Source organism: Rosa chinensis, chromosome 2 (genome assembly GCF_002994745.2).
Source record: "Rosa chinensis cultivar Old Blush chromosome 2, RchiOBHm-V2, whole genome shotgun sequence".
NCBI classification, from domain to species: Eukaryota; Viridiplantae; Streptophyta; class Magnoliopsida; order Rosales; family Rosaceae; genus Rosa; species Rosa chinensis.
In genome coordinates, this window is record NC_037089.1 from 7,010,114 (window position 1) to 7,037,364 (window position 27,251).

Consider the following 27,251-nt stretch of genomic DNA (forward strand, 5'->3'; position numbering starts at 1 on the left):
AGTAATGCTTTATTTAATTATCATCTTTTATATTTTGAGCATATGATGATTTGCTATCGATAGTGATTTTGGTTTTCGGATTATAAAGTGATTTCGGATTTGATTGGGTTTTGAGATTTATGAAATATTTTAAAGTGATTTCGGGAATGAATTGTTTTCGGATTTTAAATGAAATTTTTGTCGAGGAAACGATTGATTTAATTATTCTTTTAGCGTGTGGGACACGCTGTTGATTTTTGTGACTTACTACGGGAATTTCCGGGTACGGTTGGGAATTGTACCCGTGTTTTCTTTATTCGCGGGACTTATGGGGAAACCTTATAGATTTACTGGATTTGAATGGTTTTTACCCATCATACCTGGGTCGCTATATTTTATTGCTAGCTAGCCTATTAGTACTCCTCCCTGCTTACTATGTGTTCGTGGGTGAGTAGAGCAGAGCATGGGATGCTCCAGAGTGTGGGAGACTCCGACCCGAGCATGGAGGCTCCCTTCTTTCGTATAGTGATATTTCTTCCCCATATCTTATCGTTGCTTGAGTAGCGGGGCTAGTCCGATTTTCATTGTAACCAGCGGGGCTGGTCTTATCTTTTTAAGAAACGAGATTTCAGTTTTACGATATATATTTTTCGAATGTTGTGACTAGCGAGGCTAGTCGGTTTATCGTTTTGAAATCCTTGGATTTAAAGCTAAATGTGTCTCTTATTGTTGCATGCATCAGATTTTTAAGAGAATAAATGTAGGAAAGTATGAAATCTTTTTTTATTTTAAATTGTTTATTTTTGTCCACTCACGCTAACGTTTTTCGTCTACTTTCCCCTGGGCCTTTCAGTTTCTAATGCCCAGTTTGCAGGCGTTATTAGTTGAGGTCGGGCGTACATGGTTCGAGGCATAGTTGACGAATAGCTTCCGCACTTCTTCGTTTGGCTCTGATCTATTGTGGGTTAATATTTTGGGAAGTCCACTTTAGGGGTAACTCGGCCAGTTCTCGGTAGAGTTATCTCTAAGACGGGCCCCGCAGGACCACCTCGATTTCAGGGTGAAATCCGGGGCGGGTCCTGTCAATGCCTCTTAAAGCAGAATAGAAAATAAAATACAATCAAATACTTCAAGCAAATAAATAAGTCAAATAACACATATATGACCAAAATGCTAAGTTTAGAAATTTGAGGTATACTACTTTTTAATATTTAATTTTTTAAACTAAAATTAAACTATGGGTGGTTCTAGTTGGACCTCCAAATTTAATATTTGGACCTTCAATTTTTTTCAGTTATTAATTGACTTTGTCAACTTATATGAAAAGACAAATAAGGACAAAGAGAGAAAAGTGAAAAATTAAGTAAGTAAATAGATAAATACTCTTCTTACCTCCTCCAACCAAATATAAAATTCAATTTAATTTTTTTTCCCGATATTTCCTTATATTGCCTATATAGTTTTATAATTTACTTAAAATAATTAAGTAAAAATAATAATGTCTATACATGGCCTATCATTTATTACAAAGGTAAATTCAAAACAATCTGATTTGAAATTTTCTTAAACCGGAGGGGGGTGTATTCAATTAGGAGTCTATTGGATTGTTTAAAAGTCCTTTAAAATCTTGTGGTATTCAATTAAGATTTTAAAGACTCTTCTAAAATCTTGTGGTATTCAATTGAGATTTTAAAAAATCCTCTTAAATCTTGTGATATTCAAAAGCTAAAGGGATTTTATTAGATGATTGATTTTATGGGATTCTGAAGTGCTTGGTATAAATATCAAACCGTATCAGAAATCCACTCTCTAGAGATGAGATTTTGACATCTTTCATTTTTTTCCTCCTCATTCTGAAGATGAAAAAAAACTCAAATAATAGAAGACAAACTAACCTCAACGAAGACGAACTGACCTCGACTTCTGACTTCGAACTGACCTCAACCTTTCGTTATTCTCTATTGACCAGGTAATTTCTCAATCTTTGTTTTGGTGTTTGGGGTTGGAAACTAGCACTGACTATCTGGGTCGGTGCTGTACTCGCTTGGACTGGCGCATATAGTTTGACACAAACACAGTAATTATATCAATTTCTATGTACTGGGCAAAAGCAATAGGATTGGTTCATAGTTTCAATTTCTATGTACTGGGCAAGAGCAATATGATTGGTTCATAGTTTTCAATTTCTATGCCCCTGGCAAGAGCAATACAAACCGGTAAAATTGTTGCCGCACTCTGATCAATTGCTTCTTTTTAGAGTAATTAACTTTGCTCGGTCCAGCTTAACTTAGAAAACTAATGAAATAGTGAAACTAAAGCATGTCAATACAAAAATATAATATGTCTTTTTGGATTCCAGAAATTGAACAAGTTTTGTCATGATTGGAATTTTCCTGTGGTGAATTTGAATTTGTTGGAGACCATAGAGCATTGACCATTGACTCTTTTCTTTGGCATTCAGAGGTGTCGGGTGACTTGCACAAGAAATGTGGCTCTGTTGTGAAGTTGTGATTCGGAGCAACTCAGCTTTTAGTGTCAATAAAGGAGCCAACTCTTATCAAAGAGATGCTACTAAAGGCTGCAGATAAGTTGCATATGACTAGGAGGGCATTCCATTTGGCCTTTGGAAGGTCAAGTCTCTTTGCTTCTTCTTTTGATGAGGTATCAACTCCTTGTTTCACTTCTTGTGCTACTTGGGTATTTCTATTGCTTTGCTTTTGTTTTTTTTTTTACCAATATTTTTTTGTCTGTTGAGATTACAAACAAGTAATTTCAGAGAGAAAAATGCACGTTCGTATGTGTTTTCATATTACTGTCACTCAATGTCGTGAAACATGTTGTATTAACTTAATGTTATGTGTAGCATCAGGGTGGACAATAATACAACTGTTTGTAATGCTGATTCAGATTGTAATAAATAAGTTCATCCAAGTACTAAGCACCGTATAATAAGATCTGTCCTTGATTATGTTATAAATGCAATTCAAAAGTGTATCATTCTTAGGTTATTGTCATTTAAGTTTTTTTTTATGTTGTAATGTTCAGTGTATTCTCCATTTGTCTTTCAGAATTTCAAGTGCATTAGTACAATGATTGTGATTCATGTAAGAATGGCTCCATAGATGGGATATTCTGTATGATTTGAAAGATAAGTTGATCGTGAAAACCTTTTGAAATCCTTCTAGTCGTGTGTGAAACATGCATGTGTTGACTTGGAGATACCAAGGCACCTTTGGTGTGACGGTGGAATTTCTTCTAATTTCAAGCGGTAATTCCTAGAACTCTGCCCGGTGAACTTGGTAGTCACTATCTTTTTCTACCTTTTATTCTTTTTGTTTTTAAACAATTTGATGGCAGTAAACTAAAATCTACCTTGTGACCATCTTGCCTGCTAGTCCTACATGAAAATATTGACAAGAAGAAGGGAAGGAAAGCACTACAAAATGAACTGATTTACTTTTTTTTTTTTTTTTAAAGAGGATCAAAGGGTTTCACTCCTGCCCCCATAGTGACTCGAACCCATAACTTCGTACATAGGTAGTGGGTGCTCTAATCACTGAGCTAACGCCACTATTCTAACTGAAAGTTGATTTACTGCTGGTCCTCAAAGACTTATCTGTTTTAAGTATCAATATTAGAGTCCTTTGTCTTGCATTTTTTTTCAGCTGAGCTACTTATGTTGGGAGCGCGAAGGAGTCTTACAACTTTTGCTCCACATCGTCCCAGATATCAATGTAGCCACTTGGCACGGGCAATCTTAGGCAAAGCTCATAGTAGTCTCACATCCATATGTAGCATACTCACAAATGTGTCCATAAAGGAGAGAGCTGAATCAGTTGATGTGGAAGACAGTAAGAATATCAGTTATCGAATGAGATAGATTTATGGCGCCCCTTTGGGTGTGGTATTTTCTGAGTTTAGTGATTATTCCTTTAATACTAGTTTTTTATGATTGGACTGTTGTTATTTTTTGGATTACTCCTCTGTACTGGTTTATTGTAATGTATGATGTTTCGAGATTAGAATTATTGTGGTATACCACTTATGTGATTTATACTTGCACTTACTGCGGGAAGTATTTGTATATATGTCATGATGGCTTTTAAGGCGGAATCCAAATTATTATGCATTGTTTTCTCTTAAATTTCTACAATAATTCTCAGTTTTATACTTTTTTATAGTCATCTCAATATGCTCATCTAGAATGATACATTCATTTGGAGGTGCAAAAGAGAAGGGATACATTATTAACATAATTAAATGGAAAACTTCGTGAGAACAAAAATGTGATCCCGGTCACAAAGGCTTTTAGACTCTGTCTTGAAGCGGATAAACAATGTAATGGGTATAGCGTCGACAGTAAAGTAGTTTCTCAACAAAAAAAAAAATTTAATTATATTATTTTATTTTAGTCTTTATTCTATTATTAGGAAAATCCATGCACTTATTAAAATCCAAATAAATTTTGCTGAAACAATACATTAGAATCTGTTCAAATTCATATGGAATTAAAACAATCCGTGGATTCAGTGAAATCTACAGGAATCCACAGTATATATAAAATTAGGCAGAATCATTTAAAATCTAGATTGAATAGACCCCCATAAATTAATTGAATATTATGATATAGTTATTACTCGATCTTCCAACCTAATACTCTTGACATTATTCTTTTAGCAAATTCAAAGGGGTTCCAACAATATATCAAGATCGAGAACCAACAATCTGATTAATTTTGGTGGAGGAGAGACCTACTCATAAGAGAGCAATGTCATGTGATTTTGATTCATTTTTCTTCTCGTGGTTCAAGATAGAGATAAAAGTAGAATAACAGATTGTTGTATCTCATGTTCAAGGGCATTTTGATAAAAATAAGGAGGTCTACTTAGCTTTTTAAGTATTCTAAAAAGTAAATTAGAGGTGTACTAAGTATGAGAGGTCTAAATAGCAAATTTGAAGGTCCAACTAGTACCACCCTTAAACTACAAATTAATTTTCTTTTTCAAAATTTTGGTGGGCTTAGCTCACAGAAACCCGTGTGTAGCTACGCCCTTGATAACATCAACATAATCTTTACACAAGAATGACCTGCACAGATCAAGAAATGATCCAAAATTTGAAGAAAAAGAAACAGCGTTAGAAACCCCAGGCCCAATCTTGACATTCTTTACGAGTGCAGAGGCCCAGATAGAAGTCAACACGACAGATCAAAGTCCAAGTCAACGCTGGAAACTTCAAAGAGTGTTCTCAATAAAGACAAAAACAAACCCAGCCACAACCACCATAAACGCTCTGGGGAACGATGACGTCAGTGGCGGTGGCGGTCAACGGCGGCGACGGAAACGGAAGCCGACGCGCCGTGAAGTGGGCGGTGGAGAATCTCATGCCCACAGCCGATCGCTTCGTATTGGTCCACGTCATGCCCAGAATCACTTCAATTCCAACCCCATGTAAAATATTTCCCATCTCTCCCTCACTGAATTCATGCTCTGCTCTCCACTTGTGAGTTGATTATTGGTGTTGTTACTGTGGTCTTGTGCAGCAGGAGATCGCATCCCGGTGACGGAGCTAGATGAGGGTGTGGTGGCGACGTACGTGAATGACATGAAGGACAAGTACGAGGAGGTTTTCACTCCGTTAAAGAAGCTATGCAAGTCAAAGAAGGTGAATTTATCATCTATGTGAAGATGGGTTCTGTTCAAATTTACTGTAGTGTGTAGTAATCATAATGATCAGTAACTTTTTGTAGGTTGAAACATTGGTGTTGGAGGATGAGGTTCCTGCAAATGGGATTCTAAGCTTTATATCTCAGTCTGATATCAATTGTTTAGTTTTGGGCTCTAGCAATTCTAATTACATAACCAGGTATATAATTCTTTGATTTCTATAGTGCTGGGCATTCTTGTAGTTATCTTGATGTTCTTTTGCTAGAACAATGAACTCATATAGGGCAATGTGTTTAGGAGGGTCATGATTTTGAAGGTTTTAACTGTATGTGTACAATTTGACATTTTTACTGTTGTGTGAAGTGACTTTCTTTTCAATGATTTGAGGCTAAGTTTATGTTCATGACTTGTTCAGGAAACTGAAGGGACCTGACGTACCGACAGTTGTTCTGAAATGTGCTCCCGAGAGTTGTGATATTCATGTCGTTTCGAAACAAAGAGTTATCACAAAATCAGCTAGTCTCTCGTCTGCTTGTGGTAGGTTACACACAAAGTGATTTCTTTTTTAGTTGATAGTTGATACAGTTGTAATGTTCTTAATTTTTCTTGTCATGTTTAGAGTCTAGTACTGCTAACGGGCTGTCTACTCGAGGAGAAGACGGGGGGTTTTCCAGAGATATTAATGAAGGGATAACTGGAAGTCGTTCTTCCTACCTAGTATCCACAGTTAATGAAGGTTATGGAGCACCGTCCATGTCAGATCTTAGTTATATAAGTTCTGAAGCATTTACACGTATGAAGTTTCCTGCAAATGCTAGTGTGGATCAGGAAAGGAATCATCAGAACTTGGAAGAGAACCTTGAGATTATTTCTTTCCAGCGTGGAAGTTCCTCAATTTCTTCAAACATTGAGCAGGTGAATAATGCTGACCATCTGTACCAAGTGCTGGATTTTCTTTTAGTATTTAGCAGATACATCTATCATCCTGAGTGGTGGTTTGATGATTTATAATATGAACTATAAATTCTGCAGTCATATGTGCAGATTGAAGTGGAAAAGTTGCGTGCAGAATTGCAAAATACTCTTGGCATGTACAAACGAGCTTGTGAAGAGCTGGTACATGCCCAAAGCAAGGTGAGAGATAAACTATTATTAGATATTGCCAACATGATCAGCACCTGTCACCAAAAAAATAACAATGAACACTGCACAACAGCACTAGTAATGGGGTTGTACTACATTCCTGTTAAATTTGAAAAAGATAAGTTTAACTTCTTCTTCTTTTTCTTTTTTAACATGCCTACAATATATGGAAACCAATATGATCTGGGACAGACCAAGCACAGTGGAAAAACACAGATCAAGCACAGTGGAGACTTTTTTTATCGATTTATATCAGTGTTGATGGTCAACTTTGCAGGTCCAACTACTTTCTTCCGAATGCCTTGAAGAAGCAAGAAGAGTGAATGCTGCTCTTGAGAGTGAGGAAACTTTGAGAAAAATTGCTGCTGAAGAGGCAGCAAAGCATTTTAAGGCCAGGAAAGAGATTGAGGAGGCAAAAGTTCTGCTTGCTAAAGAGGCTTATGAGAGGCAAGTTGCTGAATTAAATGCCCTGAAAGAGTCGACAGGGAAAAAGGAATTTGTTGATGCACTCTTCTCATGTGACAATAGGTACAGGAGATACAGTAGGAAGGAAATAGAGATAGCAACAAACTTCTTCTCAGAGACTAATGTGATTGGTGAAGGAGGATATGGGAAAGTTTACAAGTGCAGTCTTGATCAAACCCCGGTAGCTGTTAAGGTTCTTCGACCTGATGCAGTTGAGAAGAAGGAGGAGTTTCTGAAAGAGGTATATATTATTTAAACTAAATTAGGAATACTGAAACCATTTTATTGCAATGGTTTACTATTATGACTCGTTTCTTGTTGCCCGTCTGTTTGTTCTTGACATTTGATTTATCCGCAGAAATTGTTATGAAAATTCATTTTAGTTCTCAAAAGTCTTTAATTCCTTTACTAATAATGCTAGACCACTAGTAATGTTGGAAAGTATTATGGCATTTAATATAAACAGTGAATAGTTGATGCCAATTATATCCTGAGATGAATCAAGTTGCTGTTTTCGTCATGTAAACTCTTATGTTCTCTGCCAATTTCTGCAGGTTGAAATTCTTAGTCAGCTACATCATCCTAACATAGTTTTGCTTCTTGGAGCCTGTCCAGAGATCGGTTGCCTGGTCTATGAATACCTGGAAAATGGGAACTTGGAAGATTATATCTCCCACCGCCAGAATGGAAAACCATCTCTCCCTTGGACTGTTAGGTTCAGGATAATTTTTGAAATAGCGTGTGGGCTTGCATTCTTACACAACTCAAAGACAGACCCTATTGTGCATCGAGATCTAAAACCAGGTAATGTCTTACTGGACAGAAACTACTCGAGCAAAATTGGGGATGTTGGGCTGGCTAAACTCATTACAGACATCGTGCCTGACAACATAACGGAGTACAGAGAATCAATTATTGCTGGTACACTCTTTTACATGGATCCAGAGTATCAGAGAACCGGCACAATTAGACCCAAATCAGATTTGTATGCTTTTGGGGTCATTATCCTCCAAGTATTGACAGCGCGACATCCAAATAGGCTTATATACATTGTGGAAAATGCAATTGCAAATGGTTCTTTTGCCGACTTTTTAGATGAGTCAGTCACAGATTGGCCACTAGATGAAACAGAGGAGTTGGCTCAACTTGCATTAAGGTGTTCAAAGCTTAGATGCAGGGATAGACCGGATCTTGAAACTGAAGTTCTGCCAGTTCTCAAAAGACTCGTTGATATTGCAGATCCTACTTCTAAGATTGAGAGAAACCATATTGATGCACCAAGCCACTACTATTGTCCAATACTTCAGGTAAAGTATTGCGAGTAGTAAAACAAAAATACTGAAGGATTCTAGATTTTAGTTCTCTTTGAAGTTTAGCATGCATATCATTTCTTGCTTGTCTTGATGCATCTTGTGGTTAATGCAGGAAATCATGGACGACCCACACATTTCTGCCGATGGCTTTACTTATGAGTACAGAGCAATCAAAGCATGGCTTGACAAACACAATGTATCCCCAGTGACGAGGCTTAGACTTCAGCATTCAGAGTTGATTCCTAACCATACATTGCGTTCAGCTATACAAGAATGGAGGTCACACGTGACATACTCTTCTGCCTTAGTGGATAGACGAGTGAATCGCACGAGTTCTTGCAAGCTCTCCAAAGCAGAAAGTACATATTAGGAGTAAATTTGTCTATATTCTTAACTTGGATGCTCGGATGAAAATGAGCATTCCAAGTTCGTATTCATCACAGATCAAAAGAAGTATATATTAGAATCAGGGTGCAGCTTACGAACAATTCTCGGATGTAATTATTGTAAACAGAGAGAGGAAGGAACTGCTCCATAGAACAATGTTTCCACATAATGCAGCAATGTATAATGTCTATTCAAGAAATGGTAAAGTCACAAGTATGCACCATATTCCGATCATCATTTTCAACTGACCGTCTGGGAAGTCTATAAGCCCCCATTGGTGCACATTATTTACTCGCTTAGTATAGCTGAGTACATCATTAGCCTATATTATAGTCGTCATTCAAATGCTTAATTATCTGTACAAATTCTATAATCTCTATCATTGCCTGAACGTAATGGAACCCCTGAATGCATTATCAATATCACAATGTAACACTACGGGTGCTGCAACATGTAAGCCATCAGAACTGTGCAAATTCCAGAGCATTTTCATCTGGATCTCGAAAAAAGATTGCTGGCCTCCCAGACTTACTAAGCGTGTATGGAATACCTACAGTATAGATAATTGCAAAGTAAACCAATCAGCATTCCTTCCAAAATCATTCACATATGAAATGAACTTCAGATGAGGAAATAAAAGCTTGCCAGCTTCATCAAGGATTGCTTTCAGCTTAGACACATCCCGAATCTCAACACAAGTGTGCCTATCACGGCCTCCATGCTCAGGTCTTCCAGTTAGAGGGTCAGGATTGGGAAGCTCCATAAGGTGAATCATCTCAGAACCCACCCATAACCAAGCCCCCCTATAGGGGAGTTTGTCATCTGGCCTAGCCTCATTTATTTCAAGACCTATTGTGGACGGTTTCATTTTTCATGAACTAAGTTAATAACAAAGTACATGCTGTGCATAGAAGGAGCTAAGGGGAAAAAACCATAGCATACCAAGAATGTTCTGATAAAAGTCGAGCGACCTCTCCAAGTTTTGACACAAGATTCCAACATGGTGGAGACTAACTAGTCCATAATCTGGATCAGTACCAGCAAATGAACATTTAAGAGTTCATGCCACTGAGAAGAGAAAATGCATATGCATATTACCAAAGACATTTTAATCTGACATGACCAACCATTTAATTCCTCTAAGCTCTTAACATGTTACATCACAGAAACGTTGGCGTTCTAACATGATTGCGAGTTCTTGCATACTAGCAGTTGCAGTGAAAAACAATCTATACCCCAAAGTTAAAAAAAACTGATCGATGGTAGAATATTTACAATATAATGTCTTACTTCGAAAGAAAGAAATGCGGCACCGGGTCCAAAATTTCACACACTCGAAATAGATACACAACAAACCCAAATTTCGTTAAAATCTGAAAACATGTCCCCCAAATGAAGAATAAAGTAAGCATCAAAACAAGATTTTGGTGAACAATGTCATGCTCCTCATGACTAACTACAAGTTACAATCCAATTGAACCATAACCAACCGCTACAAAATTTATCTTTCTCTATGATTTAAAATTCCAAGACCCAACTTAGAAAACAATAGGTAGTAATCAAACAAAGTGATAAAGAACGAGAAGAATCACCCTTCTTGTCCTCAGCACTAACTGATTGTTTCTCAAGTACATTTCCTCCAACCTTCGCTTTTGTTACAAAACAAACCCCATGGCGCCCAAAATTTTTCAGGGAAATTCTGGAGGATGGGTTTGTGTTGAGCCTGAAATGATCTTTCTGCCACCAACAAAACAAAGAAGTGGCATGCAGAACAAACAGCCAACTCCAAAAGAAGAGAAAGAAATAAAGTTTGAGATCTTTATTATTAGAAGAGTTAGTTACCTTGTGTTGGAGTGTAACGGTTGGGGTTGGGGTAAGAAGGGAAGCCATGAAAGAGCTGCTGCTAATCTGGGCTCTGGTCTATTTGGTTCACCACGCACCACTCAATACAGTTACCAGAAGAAATTAGCGAAATGAAAGAAAATCTTGAGCCGTTCGTGTCTTCTTCTTTGGTTGCCCGAAAATGAGACCTTTTGTAATTTTCGGGGTAGGTCTGTAATAAATACTAATATGCCAAAAGGAAAAGGTTATTCACGATGTTCGTTCACGTAATCCCTGTCCTCTGTATAAAACGGCATTGCAAATGATGTCATGCATTCATACCAACAAGGAAACTTTGTCAATATTCCCGAGAAATCCTCGGACTCGTCCAAACATAACCGTTGTAACAGAGGATCGGAAAATTCAAGGTTTAGACTTTAGAGTCGTGGTTTAGTCAACTTCTCGGTCAAAATCGAATCCCATTGTCTTCTTTGTTTTCAGGTACACTCTCTCTTTTCTCTCACTCTCACAATGGAAGTCGTCACTCTCAAAAGATGACGAAACTATACATGCATGAAGGTTCAGACTGCAGTTTTTGAAAGTTTTAGTCTTTTAGATAGGGAAAACATGAAAGATTACCAAGATTGTAACCTCAGAATTATTTGAATGTATGAATGAGAATGGGGTCTGATTTTCTCTGTTCATAGAATTATTTGAATGATTTTCACAAATAATACTTTGTAATCATCGCTTAGGCATCTGTTGTTAGTTCTTGATTATACGTTGGATGTGTAAATTGTTTGGTTCAGCACTATATTCTGAGGGAAATGGGGCTGAACAAGAAAAAGGTATCGAAGGGACTATTGCAGAGTGATGACTTGTATCAGGTACCATATGTCTTCATTCTCTCAACTACTGCTTTGTTTTTCAGTGTCTAGATTGTTCACATTCACACTGTTGTTCAACTATGTGGCAGTATATCTTGGAGACTAGCGTGTATCCGCGTGAACCGGAGCCTCTCAAGGAGCTGAGAGAGGCCACTGCCAGCCACCCCGGGTAATATTATAACCCTTTTTATGTTACTGTATAATATTTTGATTCAGGTAATTTCACAATGAAGTAAATGGTTGTGGTTCATATAGTTTTCTTATTGTTTACTATGTAATAGCCTAGCCTAGCTAGATAGGCTGCATCTGAAATTTCATTACAGCTATTGATAATCAAGCCAAAATGACCACGATCTAGCATTGCTTTATTGAAATGTGTCGGGGAGGAACGCTAGCAGCTTAGTATTTTTCAGGGCTGGGATGGGTACTGCACCAGATGCAGGTCAGTTAATGACCATGCTATTGAAGTTAGTAGATGCAAAGAAGACGATTGAAGTTGGTGTTTTTACTGGATACTCTCTTCTCCTCACTGCTCTTACAATTCCTGAGGATGGCAAGGTCTGTTACTACTTACTAGTTATTTAGTATCTGATATATCCTGCACTGCTAAGCTAAAAACAATACCTTACATGCAGATTGTAGCCATAGATGTAGATCGTGAGCCATATGATCAAATAGGATTTCCAATAATAAAGAAAGCTGGTGTTGAGCACAAAATTGACCTCATTGAATCTGAGGCCCTGCCCGTTCTTGATAAGCTATTGGAACAAGCAAGTATCGCGCTTTTTTTTTTTAAACTCCAACTGGTTAAACTACATAAACCATGATTGTGACATTGTCTTTCTCATGGTTTGTGGACGGGTTTCAGCATGAAAATGAAGGAAGTTTCGACTTTGCTGTCGTTGATGCAGACAAGGTTAACTACTGCAAGTACCATGAGAGACTAATGAAGCTGCTGAAGGTGGGGGGTATAGCTGTGTATGATAACACTCTATGGGGAGGGACAGTTGTAATGCCTATTGAGTCGACTCCGGAACAGATGAAACTAGGCAGACAGTCTATTATGGAGCTCAATAAGTTGCTCGCTGCTGATACTGGGGACCAAATTTCCCATGCTGCTTTGGGTGATTGGATCACAATTTGTAGGCGACTGTACTGATTTCTTCCTGCAAGTGAAAACCTACACGTGGAGCTTGATGTAGCGTTTCACATGCTTTGGATTTTTAAGTTTTCTGAAGCCAAAATCTTAATGAAATAATAGAATGCTGCTTTATTTGAGCAAAGGTTACTAAACACAAATTGGTACAGAAAAGGTTAGGCATGTTCCTAATTAGAGACTTGGTCCTCTAACAATCACCTTAATGGCCGAAGAACCTGAATAAAAACCTGGGAATTTCAGCAAGATACCTAGAAGTAAAACTGTAACTTCTCTGATCCTGAAGTTGCAATGTAGTACTCCATTGCTGTAAAACGTTACAGCTCGTGTGGTTTATGGAAGATGCACAAAAAATGACCTTAAATTTTGCTTAATTTTCAAACACCAGCTTAGACAACTCATAAATTTGATCGAATGAGTATTGTGCACGGCAGTGAAAAGAGCGTCGTACACTGATACCAAGAAGGAAGTATTGTACGACAGTGAAAAATGTGTCAGTAGTGGTTGGTGCTCAAAGAGTCTTCGACTCGTCGAAAACGTATAGATGTGACGTTGACTCTCTGCGATCCCATTCAAGCATCTTCCTCCAACTGGTACATTCTCTTTCTCTCACTTTCATAATCAAATCCATTACTCTTGAATCTTGATTGATGGTGAAGCTTCATATTTGGATGAAGAATCAGACCGCAATTTCTTTTCTTTTCTTTTTTCTAACCCAAGATTGTAACTTTCTGATTAGTGGTAAGGAAAGTGGGAGAGTTGGGATCAAAATGGGTTATATCACTTATATGTAGTGGTCTGATTTCTCTGTTCATTGAATTATACAGGTTGTTGTTGGTTATTATTGTTTAGGAGTCTGTTCTTGATTCCAATGAGTTTTTGACCTTGAAGTTCACTTGCAATGATGATGTTGTTTTGAATTAACCGCTAATATCTGTTTTGCAGATTATCAGAACTTTATTGTGAATATTGTCTGACAGAAATGGAGCACAACACGAGAAAGGTATCAAAGGGACTATTGCAGAATGATGAATTGTATCGGGTACACTGTCTCATACTCTAGATTTTTGCTATGCTTTTGCTGTTTATATTGTTCACATTGTTGTTTAATGTGGCAGTATATCTTGGAGACTAGTGTGTACCCGCGTGAACCAGAGCTTCTCAAGGAGCTTAGGGATGCCACTGTCAGCCACCCCAGGTAATCACCGCGCTCATCATTTTGATTCAGTGTTGTTACACATTACCTGATTACATTTCTCGCCACCAATGAACTAAATAGCTATGGTACAAAAGAGCTAATACTGCTTTGACTATATGATAGCCTAGCTAGGTAACCCGCATCTCGTTATATCAAGCCTCTTGATACCATGTTGACAACTCTTGGGCATTACTTGATCAAATTGTATCGAGGATGATCACTAGCTTGGTATGTTTCAGGGCTGAGATGGCTACTGCACCAGATGCAGGCCAGTTGATGACCATGCTGTTGAGGCTAGTAGATGCAAAGAAGATGATTGAAGTTGGAGTTTGTACAGGATACTCTCTTCTCCTCACTGCTCTTGCAATTCCTGAGGATGGCAAGGTCTGTTACTATTTAATTAGTACCTGAGATATCCTGTAATGCTAAGCTAAAAAGAAAACCTTATTGCTGATTGTAGCCATAGATGTAAACCGTGAGCCATATGATCAAATAGGATTTCCAATCATAAAGAAAGCTGGTGTTGAGCACAAAATTGATCTCATTGAATCTGAGGCGCTGCCAGTTCTTGATAAGCTATTGGAACAGGTAAGTATCACGCATTTCTTTTTTTAAAACTCCAACTGGTTAAACTGCAAAAACCATGATTGTGACATTATCTTTCTCATAGTTTGTGGATGGCTTGCAGCATGAAAATGAAGGAAGTTTTGACTTTGCTTTTGTCGATGCGGACAAGGTTAACTATTGGAATTACCATGAGAGACTAATGAAGGTGGGAGGTATAGCTGTGTATGATAACACTCTGTGGGGAGGGTCAGTTGTAATGCCTATTGTGTCGACTCCAGAACACATGAAACCAGGCAGACAGTATACCATAGAGCTCAACAAGTTACTTGCTGCTGATACTCGTGTCCAAATTTCGCATGCTTCTTTGGGTGATGGGATCACAATTTGTAGGCGACTATACTGATTTCTTCCTGAAAGTGAAAACCTAATTGTGGAGCTTGATGTAACATTTCACATGCTTTGAGTTTTTAAGTTGTCTGAAGCCAAAATTTTAATGAAATAATATATTGCTGCTGTGATTGCTGCTTTACTTGAGCAGAGCAAAGGTTATTAAACACAAATTGGTACAGAAACGGTTAGCCTTGTCCCTAATTGAAGAAACGGAGCGGTCCTCTGAGATTCACCTTAATGGCAGAATAATTTGAATAAAAACCCGGGAATTTAAGCAAGATACCTAGAAGTAAATTAGCTATTCTCATTCATGTAGGATTTGGAACATGAAATGGAACAAATTCGTTACAAATGAAAGTAATTGCCCCTAGTTTGTCATCTCAATCTCTAAGGACATACAAAAACCAAGGCGCCCACTGACAACATATGGGGGAAAATGTGTTGATTCTAAAAATATTCATGCAATGCGGTATGCCTAACCTAACCCTATCTTGCAAACAACATACAATTAACCTCAAAATGGCAATCATCAGCCAGTTAACAGGTTTATCATGACCAACTATAACTGTATATTCTTTGATACAAGAACTGGCAAGTTTTACGCCGCTTCAGTGGGTTGCAGCTACATTTGTCTCGAGTTCAATGGCTGGTAGTCGGTAAATGGTAAATGAAGGACACAAAGTCCTAAAGAAATAAAGAGGGAATTCAGGTTGGAAGCACTTTGGTTTATATGATTAACATCATAATCGAAACATAAGAGAGATCATTTTTTGCAAATTAGAAATACATGTTATTAACAGGCATTCAAGGCGAGCATGGGGACTAATTTCTTAATGCCAAATGATGAAGTGGACAGAGAGATTTCCCAAGTGCAGCCGGAAATGAGACTTAATAGGGTTTAGGAACCCTAAATCCCTACATCAATGTTCCGGTCCATTGCCATCCCTAGTTACTCCATTCTGGTCCGGCCGTCTGGGTCAACTGGTCAACTGATTTTTATGGATTTTGGGGGGGACTTACTCGAAATGGACATCACGTGCGATACGCGTGAGGTAAATCCCCAGTTGCCTCCATTTCTAACAGTCTACTTTTCCCGCTCCCAAAAACCCTTTCCCGAACAACCAACCAGTCCCTCTACCCGAACAACTCGAAATGGACATCACGTAGATAAACTGGCGTCGGTCAGTCCTCTCAATTTCCCCCCTTAATTTCTTGAACCACTTGTGTGTTAATTTTGTCTCCGTTGCTGTTTCTTTTGTTTTGAAGCTAATTTCTTGATTTCTTTTGTTTGTTTTCATCGATTTGGGAGCAGATGCTGGAGTGGAGGCCAAAGATTGCATCAAGATTTACCTGGGTATGATAATCTGATTCAAATTTTGTTGATGCTACTCTTCTTTTTCGCTGATTTGGTTTTATGTTACTATTTTATCCTTGAAAAACTGTTTAATGGGCTGTTTGGTACTTGGTAATTACAGTTGCTAGTTAGTCAAATCCAGTTCAGTTGATAAGTACTAGTGGTAATAATGTCTGAAATTTGCTGGTCCCTTTGGATGGAGACTGTTCCGAATAGATGCTATTGTTTTGCTTTATACATGCATGTGGTTCAAAATGATGAGTTCTTGTTGTGATAGTAAACTAATATTTGTCTCAAAGGGTTGGGATCTGGTCGATGAATTTGTGAGTTGCGTTTCTGATTTTCTTGACATAATCCTTGGGCCTTATTCTAGAAAGAAACTTGAGTTTCCATTTCGCTATGGTGTTAACAAGTCACGAATTTTAAATGAATAATCCGTGCTGGCAGTTTCCTTTTGACTAGCTATATATGATATTGTTTTTAATTCTATGCTGTTAGTCTTATCTATTCTCAAGTTCCTCTAACTCATGTCTTATTTCTTTGTCCATAGTTTCTAGCAAAGAAGAGGTGGGCGCGCGCTTCAAACAGTTTTTGTTTAGATCCAGTTGACTTGAATAACTTTTTGAGGGAGATGGGAAGATATATGGTTACAAAGGATTGAAGGTAATTCTTATCCATTATTGTCAGTTGAAGTTTGTGTCACTGCAACTAATCAATCTATATTGATTTTTAGCTTAAATGATATGATTGAGAATAACTTCTTTTAATCTTTTATCGAATGCAGATTACCATATGGGTTAGCAGTATATCATTTGATGCATATGCTGATATTGCATTTGAGAGCACAGCTGATGTAAGCACTGTCATTTTATTGTACTCTTATCTCTTTCTTCATCTATCTGTTTGCTATTGGTATGCTTCTATTTGTGCTTGTCAAGTATGTTGTACTGATTGTGTTAAATGTTATCAGGCAGGCAAACGGATCACAGATTTGAAATCAGCTCTTGATCGTATGGATTGATTACCAGTTTATATCACCAGTTCAGTTTACTATGTTGTTGTTAGTTCTAATGATTAGTTGCTAGTGTTCTCCAGAAAGTTTTTGGTGAGACCCTTGTTGACAGTCAAGAGGAGAGTTCCTTCAAACCGTTTCAGCTCAGAGAAATTTCATTTAGTAATGGATTGTGGATTCGTATATTCAGATCAAATATAAGTTTATACTCATGATTTTCAGTTTTTTGTTTTATACTTGTCTCCATGAGTTTCTTCTTTGAAATGTTTGCAGATCCATTATCTCAGATGGGGAGGTGTTGCAGCACAAGGCTTCATCTACTTCTGATGTAGAGGTGTTTTTTTATTGCCAAACTTTTCTCTGTCATAGATAAAAAGCAGAAGTTTGTCTTGCATTTGTTAACAGCATTTCAGGTTATTCGCATGGTTGTGGGCAAGACAGCTGCTGGACCCCTTTACAGTCACTTGATTCATCTTGTTGATGGTAATTTATCTATCTAACAAACCGTTCCTGTTTTCTTTTCATTTGGTGGGGGTTGCTTCAGTGGCAGAATGTCACCTTAAGGTTTAACCCGGTGTTGTTTTCTGAATCAGGTGCCAGTCCAATTGATCTTCTGGATCCAAGTTGGGAGTTGTATCTCCTGGTCGAGAAGAAAACAGATGAGCAAGGGGGCATCTACAATATATTGCTTGGCTTTACAGCTCTGTATCGTTTTTATCATTATCCTGACAGTTCTCGGTTGCGACTTAGCCAGGTTTGCTCCTTGCCAACATCAGTTACTTGTTATGCATGCTATATTTGCTTAGCAATTTTTTCATGGCACCTCTTTTTTATGGCAGATCCTGGTATTGCCTCCTTACCAGCATAAGGGTTATGGACGGTACATTCTAGAAGTTCTCAATCATGTTGCAGTATCAGAAGACATCTATGACTTCACAGTAGAAGAACCATTGGACTAATTTCAACATGTACGCACTTGTGTTGATGTACTACGCCTTCAGAAATTAGATTCTGTTTGCAATGCAGTCAATTTGGCTGTTTCAAATCTGACACGAGGAAAACTGTCAAAGAAAACGAGCATCCCTCGACTGATGCCAGCCACAAGAGTCATTGAGGATGTGAAGAAAAGGTTGAAAATCAACAAGAAACAATTTCTTCAATGTTGGGATGTTTTCACCTATCTTGGCCTCGATCCAGTGGACAAGTACATGGAGGATTTTGTGAGCATTGTTTCTAATCGGATGAAGGAAGATCTCATAGGAAAAGAATATGGGACTGGTGGGAAGCAAGTAATTGAAGTTCCAAGCGAGTACATACCGGAGATGTCATTTGTTATGTTCAAGTCCAATGCAGGTGAAGCTACTAGTACTGTTCAGGTAGATGAAAATCAACCAAATCAGGAGGAGCAACTCCAGCAGTTGGTTAATGAGAGAGTGAATGAGATCAAATCAATAGCAGATAAAGTATCTCAGCATTGCATAAGCATTGTGGAGTCATCTTAATGGAGTCTGATTTTCGGTGCCTTTGCATGTGATACCTTAATGCAACTGTAGGTTTGGAGTGGTCGGGACTTAGGTTGCGGGATACAGAGGCTTGCGTTGTAATTGAGCTCTATGCTTGTACTGTGTTATTTTTGAATATTTTAAGAACTCTTACTTTTCAAGAAATTCAGCAGCTAATGCTTTTCCCTCTTTAATTAGTTACCCTTTCTGTTGTTATTTCAAAAAGAGAAGTTGTTTTGATAGCTACTGTTGGAGCCAGGAGCCATAAAATGGCCCCTAGAGATTAGTGACAGTTTGCTCGTCTCTAGTTTCTCTTATCCAAGTACAGTAGGTCAGTAGCTGATAAGAGTAGTCTCGGTAGTCAGCCCGGCCTCGAAATACAGTATAGACTAGTGAAAGTAAGTAATTCTGTCACGAATTTTTACCTCTAGTTTGCTAAAAATGCCTTCTTATCTTTGCCTTATTTGTTCTCTGTAGTATCTTTTCTTTCATATGTTTACAGTTCAAGACCGTCAAAAAATCTTTCATATCCATATCAACTACACTAACTTCCAATGAATTTTCATGAGGAGTATCTTTCATTTTGTAGAAGCCCATTTTTACTAATAATTTTGTATATAATATTATATAAATTATTAATTATAGCAAGTAGTATGTTAAAAAACTAGAGTAAGTGACTTGATGTTTGGTACTGGGGGCTGGAATGTTGAGTTAATTGACAGGTTATTTTCAAGTGAAGAAGCCGCTTTGATCACGGCGATTCTGTTGAGTAGACGACATGTGGTACACAGATTGAGTTGGAAACTGTCAAGAGATGGTAAATTCAGTTAAGTCTGCCTATAGGTTTGCTTTTGCTCATTCTTCGAGCTATAGTCCCCTGACATTACCGGTGTGAGCTTCGTTTTGGAAGAAATTGTGGAAGGCCTCCATTCCAAACAAGGCTAAGATCCATATCGATCTGGAGGGTCTGTCTGGATATATTACCCTCTCTAGGGAGTATGGCTTCGAAGAGAGTAGTATTGGACCCGGAAGTTTGTGTGCTGTGTGAGAATCACGGGGAGACGACAACCCATCTGTGCAGGGACTGTCCCATTACGAGGGTAGTAGTGCAATCCAGGGACATGTTGAAGTAAGGTATTGCTTGGACAGTTGGATGAGTTCCAGTGCTAAAGAATTGTCCTTGAGTAATGTTGGGGAGCTTTTGTTTCTTTTATGGCGAGTTTGGAAGGAGAGTAATGAGAGAGTGTGTAACCAAAAAAGCACTGCTGCTGGTGATGTTAGTATCCTTCTTACATCAAGACTTCAGGAGTTCAGGTTTCATAATCTGAAACAAACTCAATTCCACACTAGCAGAGCTCGAGTAGGTCGGTGGTGTGCACCTGCAGTTGGTTTTTGGAAAATCAATGTAGATGGATCGTTTAACCATATTACGAGGAAGGGTGGCCTTGGTTTTGTGGTTCGTAATGAATTTGGTCATCTGCTGACCGGGGGGGGTCTTAATGGTCTTATATCACCGGAACATGCTGAAATCCTTGCTTACAAGAGAGATGCGGAGTTTGCAGTTGATCATGCTCTAATACCAGCTGTTTTGGAGACTGATGCTTCGAAAGTGAAGCGGCAACTCACACAGCACACTTCTTCAAACACATCGGTGTTGGGAAGAATCTATGATGATGTGGGCAGCTTGTTGGAATCGTTGACGGGTATCAGTGTTAGCCGGAGAGGCAATCTAGTTGCACATATGTTAGCAGCACATGCCTGCACTCTTGGGCAGGATTCTTTTTATTTTTCTACTTCCCCTTTTCTTCAATTTGCTATTGCAGAAGAGCTTTGTAATGTTTGAACACTTTTCATTTCAATAAAGGGCTGACATCTTTGATTCAAAAAAAAAAAAAAACAAAGGTTAAAATATGATATCAATGATTAAGATGATGTCATGTGATATGTAAAATGAAACATTAATACATTGATGAACTGCTAGAATTTTCTGCTTTCTAAGAGTTGTAATTTTTCTCTTTGACCTAGCTCTGTTAGGGTTTACTCGAAGACGGCCGTTTTCGACAAAATCTCATTGCCATGGATGGTGGTGGATCTGCAACTAGGTGGGCAGGGCATTGGTCCCTCTTTTCTGGTTGGCGTGAGGGTAGCCATGGCGGGGTTCGTCGACCTTTTTCCCTATCTCTAGGTCTTTGGTTGTTCATTGCTTTCGCTGTCGTGGTCGCTGGGCTGGGGATGACTCTTGCATCATCTCAGGTTCTAATTTCTTTTGATGACATTTTAGTGTTGGATTGCTTCGCTCTTGGAAGCGATGGGGATCTGATGGTCTGCTTGACGACAGGGCTGGGAGTTTGATGTCTACTTCGGATTTGGGTACAAGACCTAATGCGGCGAAGGTGTTTGCTTCGATGGTGGTGTGGCGGTTTGGTGCAGTCCAACCAGATTTGTGTATTGGCTTTTTGGTTGGTAGAATGGTGGACACGGATGATGGCGATCCCGACATCTATACGGACGAGGGTTGTCTCTCAGTGGATGATGGTGGTGCTTGGTGGCCGAGGGCTCTCTCAATTCACTTCCCAGATCACTGTTTGTCTGGTTTTGGAGGCTTGTGGAAGAGTTTCTGTAATGGCGGAGGTTCTCCAAACGGAAGCTACTACGGCGGCGGTCAAGGTGGAGGCGGCAGCTGGGAGGTAACCTTGATGGAGGCTTCTAGGGTTTATGCAACCTTGGATTGTTGGACTCCATATTGGTTATTGGGCTGGAACTAGACTGGGTTACTTTGGGTCCAAAAGGCCCTTAGGGTTCTTTTCTTTATTCTCTTTTATGTTTTAAGTTTAGTCATCCTTCCTTATTCTTCAAGGAATCTATGACTACTCATTCGTCAGCCTCTACTGTTGTGGAGGGATCGGTGGAATGTGATGGCTCACATTCTACCAATGTTTTAGTTTAATTTTGTTTTGGGTCACAAAAACCAATGTCTTAGTTGAAATCTTTTTATGTAAGCTTGGAGGTTTCTTGGTTTTGTTAAAATAAAGGTGCGTAAATTTACTAAAAGTGGGTATACTCGGGATTTTTTGGGGTTTTATTCTTCTAGAATAGGGTTTCATGAGGTTCTTAGGAACGATTCTTTCTCTTTACCCCAAAGAGATGTTTCGTTTTAGTACTGCTTGCTGAATTATAATGAAAGGGCTGACCTATTTCCATCAAAAGAAAGAAATTTCTGCTTTCGAAACTCCATTATGCTAAGAAAATTAGATGAAGTAGGTCTTATATTTTAATGTCTGGGCCTCAAATTTGTAGGATATTTTTGTAGGCCTCGGATTTCAATATGGGGTTTGAAACTCAATTTTGATGGACTTTTATTCCAAATAAAAGAGAATAATTTTGGTGAATCCGAATAAATTTGGATCCGGCTCACTTTGGTTCCAAAATTGGATAGCTTTCATATTTTGTTTATTATTAGCCGTTGATGCATACCAACAATCAATGAAAGCCGTTGGATCTGAGTCGAAAGTGAAAAAACCCGAAGAGGGTCACTTATAGGCCCTCATTCCCGAAAGTCCGAAACAGCCTCTTTGGCCCTCTCTCTTTCACGACGCCACTCTCTCAGTCTCTCTTTCTCTCAAAACCCAGCCCCAATTTGTTGATTCCACGATGCAAACCTCACCAACATAAATTATAACCCATATATCGTTTGATTTTCGAAATCCCCAAATTTTTCGAAAACCCTAGAATCCTAGATCAGTTGCTTCACTTGCTTGGTTCTAGTAGTGGTTCAGACTTCAGAGCAGTGTTCTAAAAAACGTTTAAGGGCTAGGAGACCAGGAAAATCGTTTTGCAGTTAGGCGGGCCACCAGGCTGTCTGGGGGGCGCCTAGACGATTTGCGCGGGCTGGGCGGTGGGCGGACTGACGTAAATTATACCCACATCTCTCTCACCACTTACAACTTCAGCTCCACTAACCTCTCCTCCTCCTCTGAATCGCAGCAAGCCACCTCCACGTACACTCATCCGGATCGTTACGCCGGTAAGGGTGGGTTATTTTCGCTGATTCTCTTGATCTCAATCTTTTGTTGTTGGTGTTGATTTGGTTGATGTTCAAATCGGGGTAGGATCCACTGATCCAGACGTTATTCATATTTCATAGTTTCATTCTGTAGTGATGTTCTGCAATTTTTAGGTTTTTGTTTTTGTTTTTGATCGAAAAAGAAAAATAGGGTATTTGTTTTTGTTTTTGTTCTGTAGTGATGTTCTGCAAACTATTCAGGGCCATTTGAAGAAAACTGCAACTGCTATGGAACAGATGCAAGTGGATGTGCAGAAAGCCACACTTGCTGAGCAGGCTATCGAGGAGCACATGAAGAAAATGGCATTTTCTGGTCAGGCTACGGAGGAGCAAATGAAGAAAATGCAGGATTCAGTCAGCATAACCTCCGGCAGCTGTAACAACCACAATTTGGACTCTATCATGTTCGATAATCCTGTTCTTCAATAGTTCAACCTCAGTTTCAAGTCCAACTGTAGCCCGAATCAGAGGTAGATTATCAAGTTTTTTTTTCCTGCAAATGGAAGCGTCATGTGCTTACTCTCAAGCGAAGACAGAGGATCAAACTTTTTTCCTGTAAATCTTAAAGACGGAATCCTCTTGTATATCTTTAAATTGCAGTTCTCTATATTGGTGACTGAATCCTGCATTTTCTGCTCAGGCTATGGAGGAGCAAATGAAGAAAATGCAGGATTCAGTCACCAATATAGAGAACTGCAATTTAAAGATATTCAAGAGGATTCCGTCTTTAAGATTTACAGGAAAAAAGTTTGATCCTCTGTCTTGACTTGAGAGTGAGTACATGATGCTTCCATTTGCAGGAAAAAAAACTTGATAATCTACCTCTGATTCGGGCTACAGTTGGACTTGAAACTGAGGTTGAACTATTGAAGAACAGGATTATCGAACATGATAGTCCCAATTGTGGTTGTTACAGCTGCTGGAGGTTATGGTAAAACCCTCCTTGCCTTAACATTAAGCCAAGATAAAGAAGTGAGAGATACGGTCCGCAACAATATCATCTTTATCAGTTTTCCAAAGAAGGGAAATTTGCAGTGTATCGTACAACGATTGTGTAAACACAAAGGTATTCCCTTTCCTGAATGTGGAGAAGAATTACCAGATTTACAGGTAGTTCAGTTCCTGGCATAATTTCTCAAGAAAGTATGGACGCAGCCTCTGCTTGTGATTATTGATGATATTCGTAGGGGATCTGAATCTGTTCTGGATTGGTTTGATTTTATACCAGGATCAGGACACCGCAAGATTTTGGTGACGTCAAGATTCGAAATTCCAAGATTTGGTATTCCCTTTCATCTATATGGGTTGTCTGAGGACGAAGCTATGGCACTGCTCTGTCATTCAGCAGGCTTGGCATACTTTGATAAGGAAGACAGAAACAAATCTCGTATGCGTGAAGGCATGACCGAGTTCACAACAGAAGCCCGGCAGATAGTAAGCCATTGTTCCGGATCTCCCCTTGCCATAACAGTGGTGGGGAAATCGCTTTGTGGGAAACCTGCACACGTTTGGAGAAGGAAAGCATTCGAATTGGATTATCATAATACTATTTTAGACACTGACATTACTTTGTTGTCGTGCCTCCAAAGTACTTTTGAAGACATGGATAAAGAACTCCAAGCTGCATACTTGGACCTTGCCGTACTCCCAAATAAATTTTTGGACTGTCTTGGTACTGCAGTTGATGTATGGGCAGAGTTGCAGAGTCATCTGCTTGATAATGTCCTTTTCTGCACTACAACTTTCCACGAACTGAGCGCCTGGCATTTGGTATTTCTTCAATACTCTTCGGATAAAAGGTATTCAGCACATGCTAATTTTCCTCAATTGTTCATAAACAGCATATGAGGAATCATTTTATATCATGACTCTTTATATTTCAACAATGTGGTTAACAGGTTCTTTCAGAATGAGAGAATAGATGATTACTGGTTCCGTCATGTTCGACTTGTTCAGAGAGTATGCTTGCTGCCTAGCCAGTTTGGATCCAATAGAAGAGAGACAGAGATTGATTTTAGAAGTATTTGGAAAAAATATTCCCAAGTGGTTGAGAGAACTGAAGGATCAGCCATTGAAGGCGCAGCTACTGTCTATCTCAACAGGAATGTTGTGTGTGGCAAATAATAGTACTATAATTCACATTTAATTTCTCCCCACGCACTCACATTAAATACCGGTGTGGTTTGCAGGTGAAGCTTCCTCAAGTGAGTGGCCGGACTTGAATCTACCAGAAGTAAAGGTTTTAGCTTTACATATCGGGGCCCATGTCTATCACTTACCTAGATTTGTTGAGAAGATGCATAAGTTAGGGGTTTTGGCAGTTGATGCTGAAATACTTCAGTTTCTTGAGGGAGAGCAGATACAATTTTCTGATTTTGAACTACTTGCTGGGTTATCAAATTTGCAGAGAATCAGATTAGAGAACCTCTCAATCAATCTCAAGGGGAGCAAGCCCAGGCAATTGAGAAGTGTGAAGAAGCTAGACATTAAGAGCTGCAGCTTCATGAGTGATGATGATCTACCTTTGGAACTGTGTGATATGTTTCCAAACTTGGTGCTACTCACCATTACTAACTGCTTTGTCTCTATTGCTGATCTGAATCATCTAAGAAGCCTTTCTCTCATAGACTGCTGTCCCATGAAGTTGGCTTGAATATATTGGTGATTTAGTCAACTTAGAAATACTGAAGATTGCATCTCCAATGAACAAGTTGCCACATACAGTTACTAACCTAAAGAAGTTAGGTACTCTTGACTTATCTGATTAAAGAGTTGCCTGCAGATATTGCTGATTTGAGCAGCTTGAGGAGGCTTGCCTTGAGAGGATGCAGGAGTTTGACACAGATTCCTCCTTCTGTTATTGATCTCCATCATTTAGAGGAGTTGATAAGTAATGCACAGTCAAAGAAGTTATGGGAACCCTATCTCTCCTCTCTGGGAAAAGTTCTCCGGGTAGAAGACGAAGAGTACATTGGGTTGGAAAAGCACTACGACATAAAAGAATGGTGGTTAGTCAAGATCTGCAACTGACAATCTGCAACTGATTACATTGTTTATCTTGTTTGTTGGTTTGTCACTGATTGCATTGTTAGTCACTGATTACATATTTGCTGCAAATTGTTTGTTTGTTGTTCAAGTAGAAAATGGCAGGGAATATGTGTTGCAGTAGATTTTCGGTTTCAACGAGGGATGAGGATGACTATGGTTAAATTAACCATACTAGCATTGTGCATTGTTCTTCTTTTATTTGACTGATAATGTAAATGTGCATTTAGAATGCAGACGTCACGTGAATTGTGTCATTATGTTTTTTTTTTTTTTTTCCTTGGGAAATATTGTGTCATTGTGTTTGAATGATGAGTTCTGAGTTTATGACTTTATGATATTGTAGGGAACAAGCCCAGGAGGAGCCCCTTGATTCTTGGGAAGAAGCCAAGGAGAAGCCCCTTGATTCTTGATTCTCGGAGGCATTGATTCTTCTCCATCAGTCATTCAGTTTGTGTATTCTGGTGCAGCCTTGGGAGCAGGCACTTTTTGGAACTCTGGGTTTTTTTGTAGGCAAATATCAACTCCAAAGACCTGAAAGAGGCATTGATTCTTCGACATCAGTCGTTCAGTTTGTGTATTCTGGTACAGGCTTGGGGAGCACACTTTCTGGATTTTTTTTTTTTTTTTGATGTAGGCAAATATCAATAACAAAGACCTGAAAGAGGCATTTAAGATTGAGAATTGATCTATACATTGGCTGATTGGCAAGGGAATGAGCTAACGGAATCATTGTTATGAGCTTGGTTTCTTGGTCTGATACTTTAATTAGTAACTTTCTGGTCTGTACAGTGTTGTTGTCTACTGATTTTGTAGCTGATTAAGTGGTCAGTTATGGGGTTGGTTTTTTTTTTTTTTTTTTTTTTCTTTCCAAGTTGATTTCAAATTTTCAATTATGATTTGTGAATCTGTGATTTTGCTGTGCAAGACTGCAAGTAGCCTAGTGATGAGTGCAAAGAGTCTTTATTTTGTTTTTGTCAACAAAGAATGATTGTGTAAGAGCATATTGAGAGATAGGAACCGAAAATCTCCAGATAGGAACTGAAAATGTTCTCTGTTTTCTGGCTTTATGCAATCAGTGTGTACTGTCGTACTTCAAGCCCAATATGGCTGGTTAAGAGGAGTTCAGGGAACATGTCCGTACCAATTTCAACGGAGTTCCTTGAACAGTCATAGAATCATGTGTTCATGGATGCGCTTAAAGCAACATAGGAATCAGAGTGCATTTGTGCCAATTAATGACAAATTACAATGTCTTAAAATTTGTAAAGATGGAAAAAAGGATATAAACTTCCAAGTTCCA

At 38.7% G+C, this 27,251-nt stretch overlaps 5 protein-coding genes across 13 annotated transcripts; 4 read left to right on the plus strand and 1 right to left on the minus strand.

Annotated features, from left to right (window-relative positions):
- Window positions 1–5,223: 5,223 nt before the first annotated feature.
- On the plus strand, window positions 5,224–9,187 carry LOC112186351 (U-box domain-containing protein 34). 3 transcript variants are annotated; one of them, XM_024324730.2, is made up of 9 exons: window positions 5,224–5,429; window positions 5,522–5,643; window positions 5,729–5,844; window positions 6,061–6,182; window positions 6,265–6,560; window positions 6,678–6,779; window positions 7,066–7,494; window positions 7,808–8,560; window positions 8,679–9,187. In XM_024324730.2, the coding sequence occupies exons 1-9, from the start codon at window positions 5,282–5,284 to the stop codon at window positions 8,934–8,936; spliced, it is 2,346 nt and encodes a 781-aa protein (XP_024180498.1). In that variant the 5' UTR covers window positions 5,224–5,281; the 3' UTR covers window positions 8,937–9,187. The 3 variants fall into 3 exon arrangements, with proteins under 3 accessions (XP_024180498.1, XP_024180499.1, XP_024180500.1); XM_024324731.2 differs by having other exon boundaries at window positions 6,690–6,779; XM_024324732.2 differs by having other exon boundaries at window positions 5,288–5,429; window positions 5,525–5,643.
- Window positions 9,183–10,988, minus strand: LOC112186356. Its single transcript, XM_024324743.2, has 5 exons — window positions 10,796–10,988; window positions 10,546–10,690; window positions 9,896–9,979; window positions 9,599–9,802; window positions 9,183–9,503 (listed from the first exon to the last, which is right to left on the minus strand). Exons 1-5 carry the CDS (start codon window positions 10,841–10,843, stop codon window positions 9,415–9,417), a joined length of 570 nt encoding a protein of 189 aa, XP_024180511.1. The 5' UTR covers window positions 10,844–10,988; the 3' UTR covers window positions 9,183–9,414.
- Window positions 10,989–11,601: 613 nt separating this feature from the next.
- LOC112186354 (probable caffeoyl-CoA O-methyltransferase At4g26220) lies at window positions 11,602–12,820 on the plus strand. The gene is made up of 5 exons (XM_024324741.2): window positions 11,602–11,661; window positions 11,751–11,830; window positions 12,075–12,219; window positions 12,297–12,431; window positions 12,530–12,820. Exons 1-5 carry the CDS (start codon window positions 11,602–11,604, stop codon window positions 12,818–12,820), a joined length of 711 nt encoding a protein of 236 aa, XP_024180509.1.
- Window positions 12,821–13,799: 979 nt separating this feature from the next.
- LOC112186358 (probable caffeoyl-CoA O-methyltransferase At4g26220) lies at window positions 13,800–15,111 on the plus strand. The gene is made up of 5 exons (XM_024324744.2): window positions 13,800–13,859; window positions 13,936–14,015; window positions 14,255–14,399; window positions 14,454–14,603; window positions 14,704–15,111. Exons 1-5 carry the CDS (start codon window positions 13,800–13,802, stop codon window positions 14,983–14,985), a joined length of 717 nt encoding a protein of 238 aa, XP_024180512.1. The 3' UTR covers window positions 14,986–15,111.
- Window positions 15,112–16,026: 915 nt separating this feature from the next.
- Window positions 16,027–26,689, plus strand: LOC112186359 (probable disease resistance protein At5g66900). 7 transcript variants are annotated; one of them, XR_002930749.2, is made up of 10 exons: window positions 16,027–16,153; window positions 16,285–16,326; window positions 16,877–16,989; window positions 17,111–17,179; window positions 17,297–17,821; window positions 17,932–18,092; window positions 18,178–22,870; window positions 23,105–24,702; window positions 24,802–25,911; window positions 26,295–26,689. XR_002930749.2 is itself a non-coding variant. In XM_040514054.1 (6 exons), the coding sequence occupies exons 2-5, from the start codon at window positions 23,792–23,794 to the stop codon at window positions 25,094–25,096; spliced, it is 957 nt and encodes a 318-aa protein (XP_040369988.1). In that variant the 5' UTR covers window positions 22,358–22,870; window positions 23,105–23,791; the 3' UTR covers window positions 25,097–25,911; window positions 26,295–26,689. The 7 variants fall into 7 exon arrangements, 6 of the variants coding, with proteins under 6 accessions (XP_040369988.1, XP_040369986.1, XP_040369984.1 ...); XM_040514054.1 differs by lacking the exons at window positions 16,027–16,153; window positions 16,285–16,326; window positions 16,877–16,989; ... (1 more) ...; window positions 17,297–17,821; window positions 17,932–18,092 and having other exon boundaries at window positions 22,358–22,870; window positions 23,105–23,969; window positions 24,132–24,702; window positions 24,802–25,005; window positions 25,093–25,911; XM_040514052.1 differs by lacking the exons at window positions 16,027–16,153; window positions 16,285–16,326; window positions 16,877–16,989; ... (1 more) ...; window positions 17,297–17,821; window positions 17,932–18,092 and having other exon boundaries at window positions 22,360–22,945; window positions 23,105–23,969; window positions 24,132–24,702.
- Window positions 26,690–27,251: the final 562 nt, after the last annotated feature.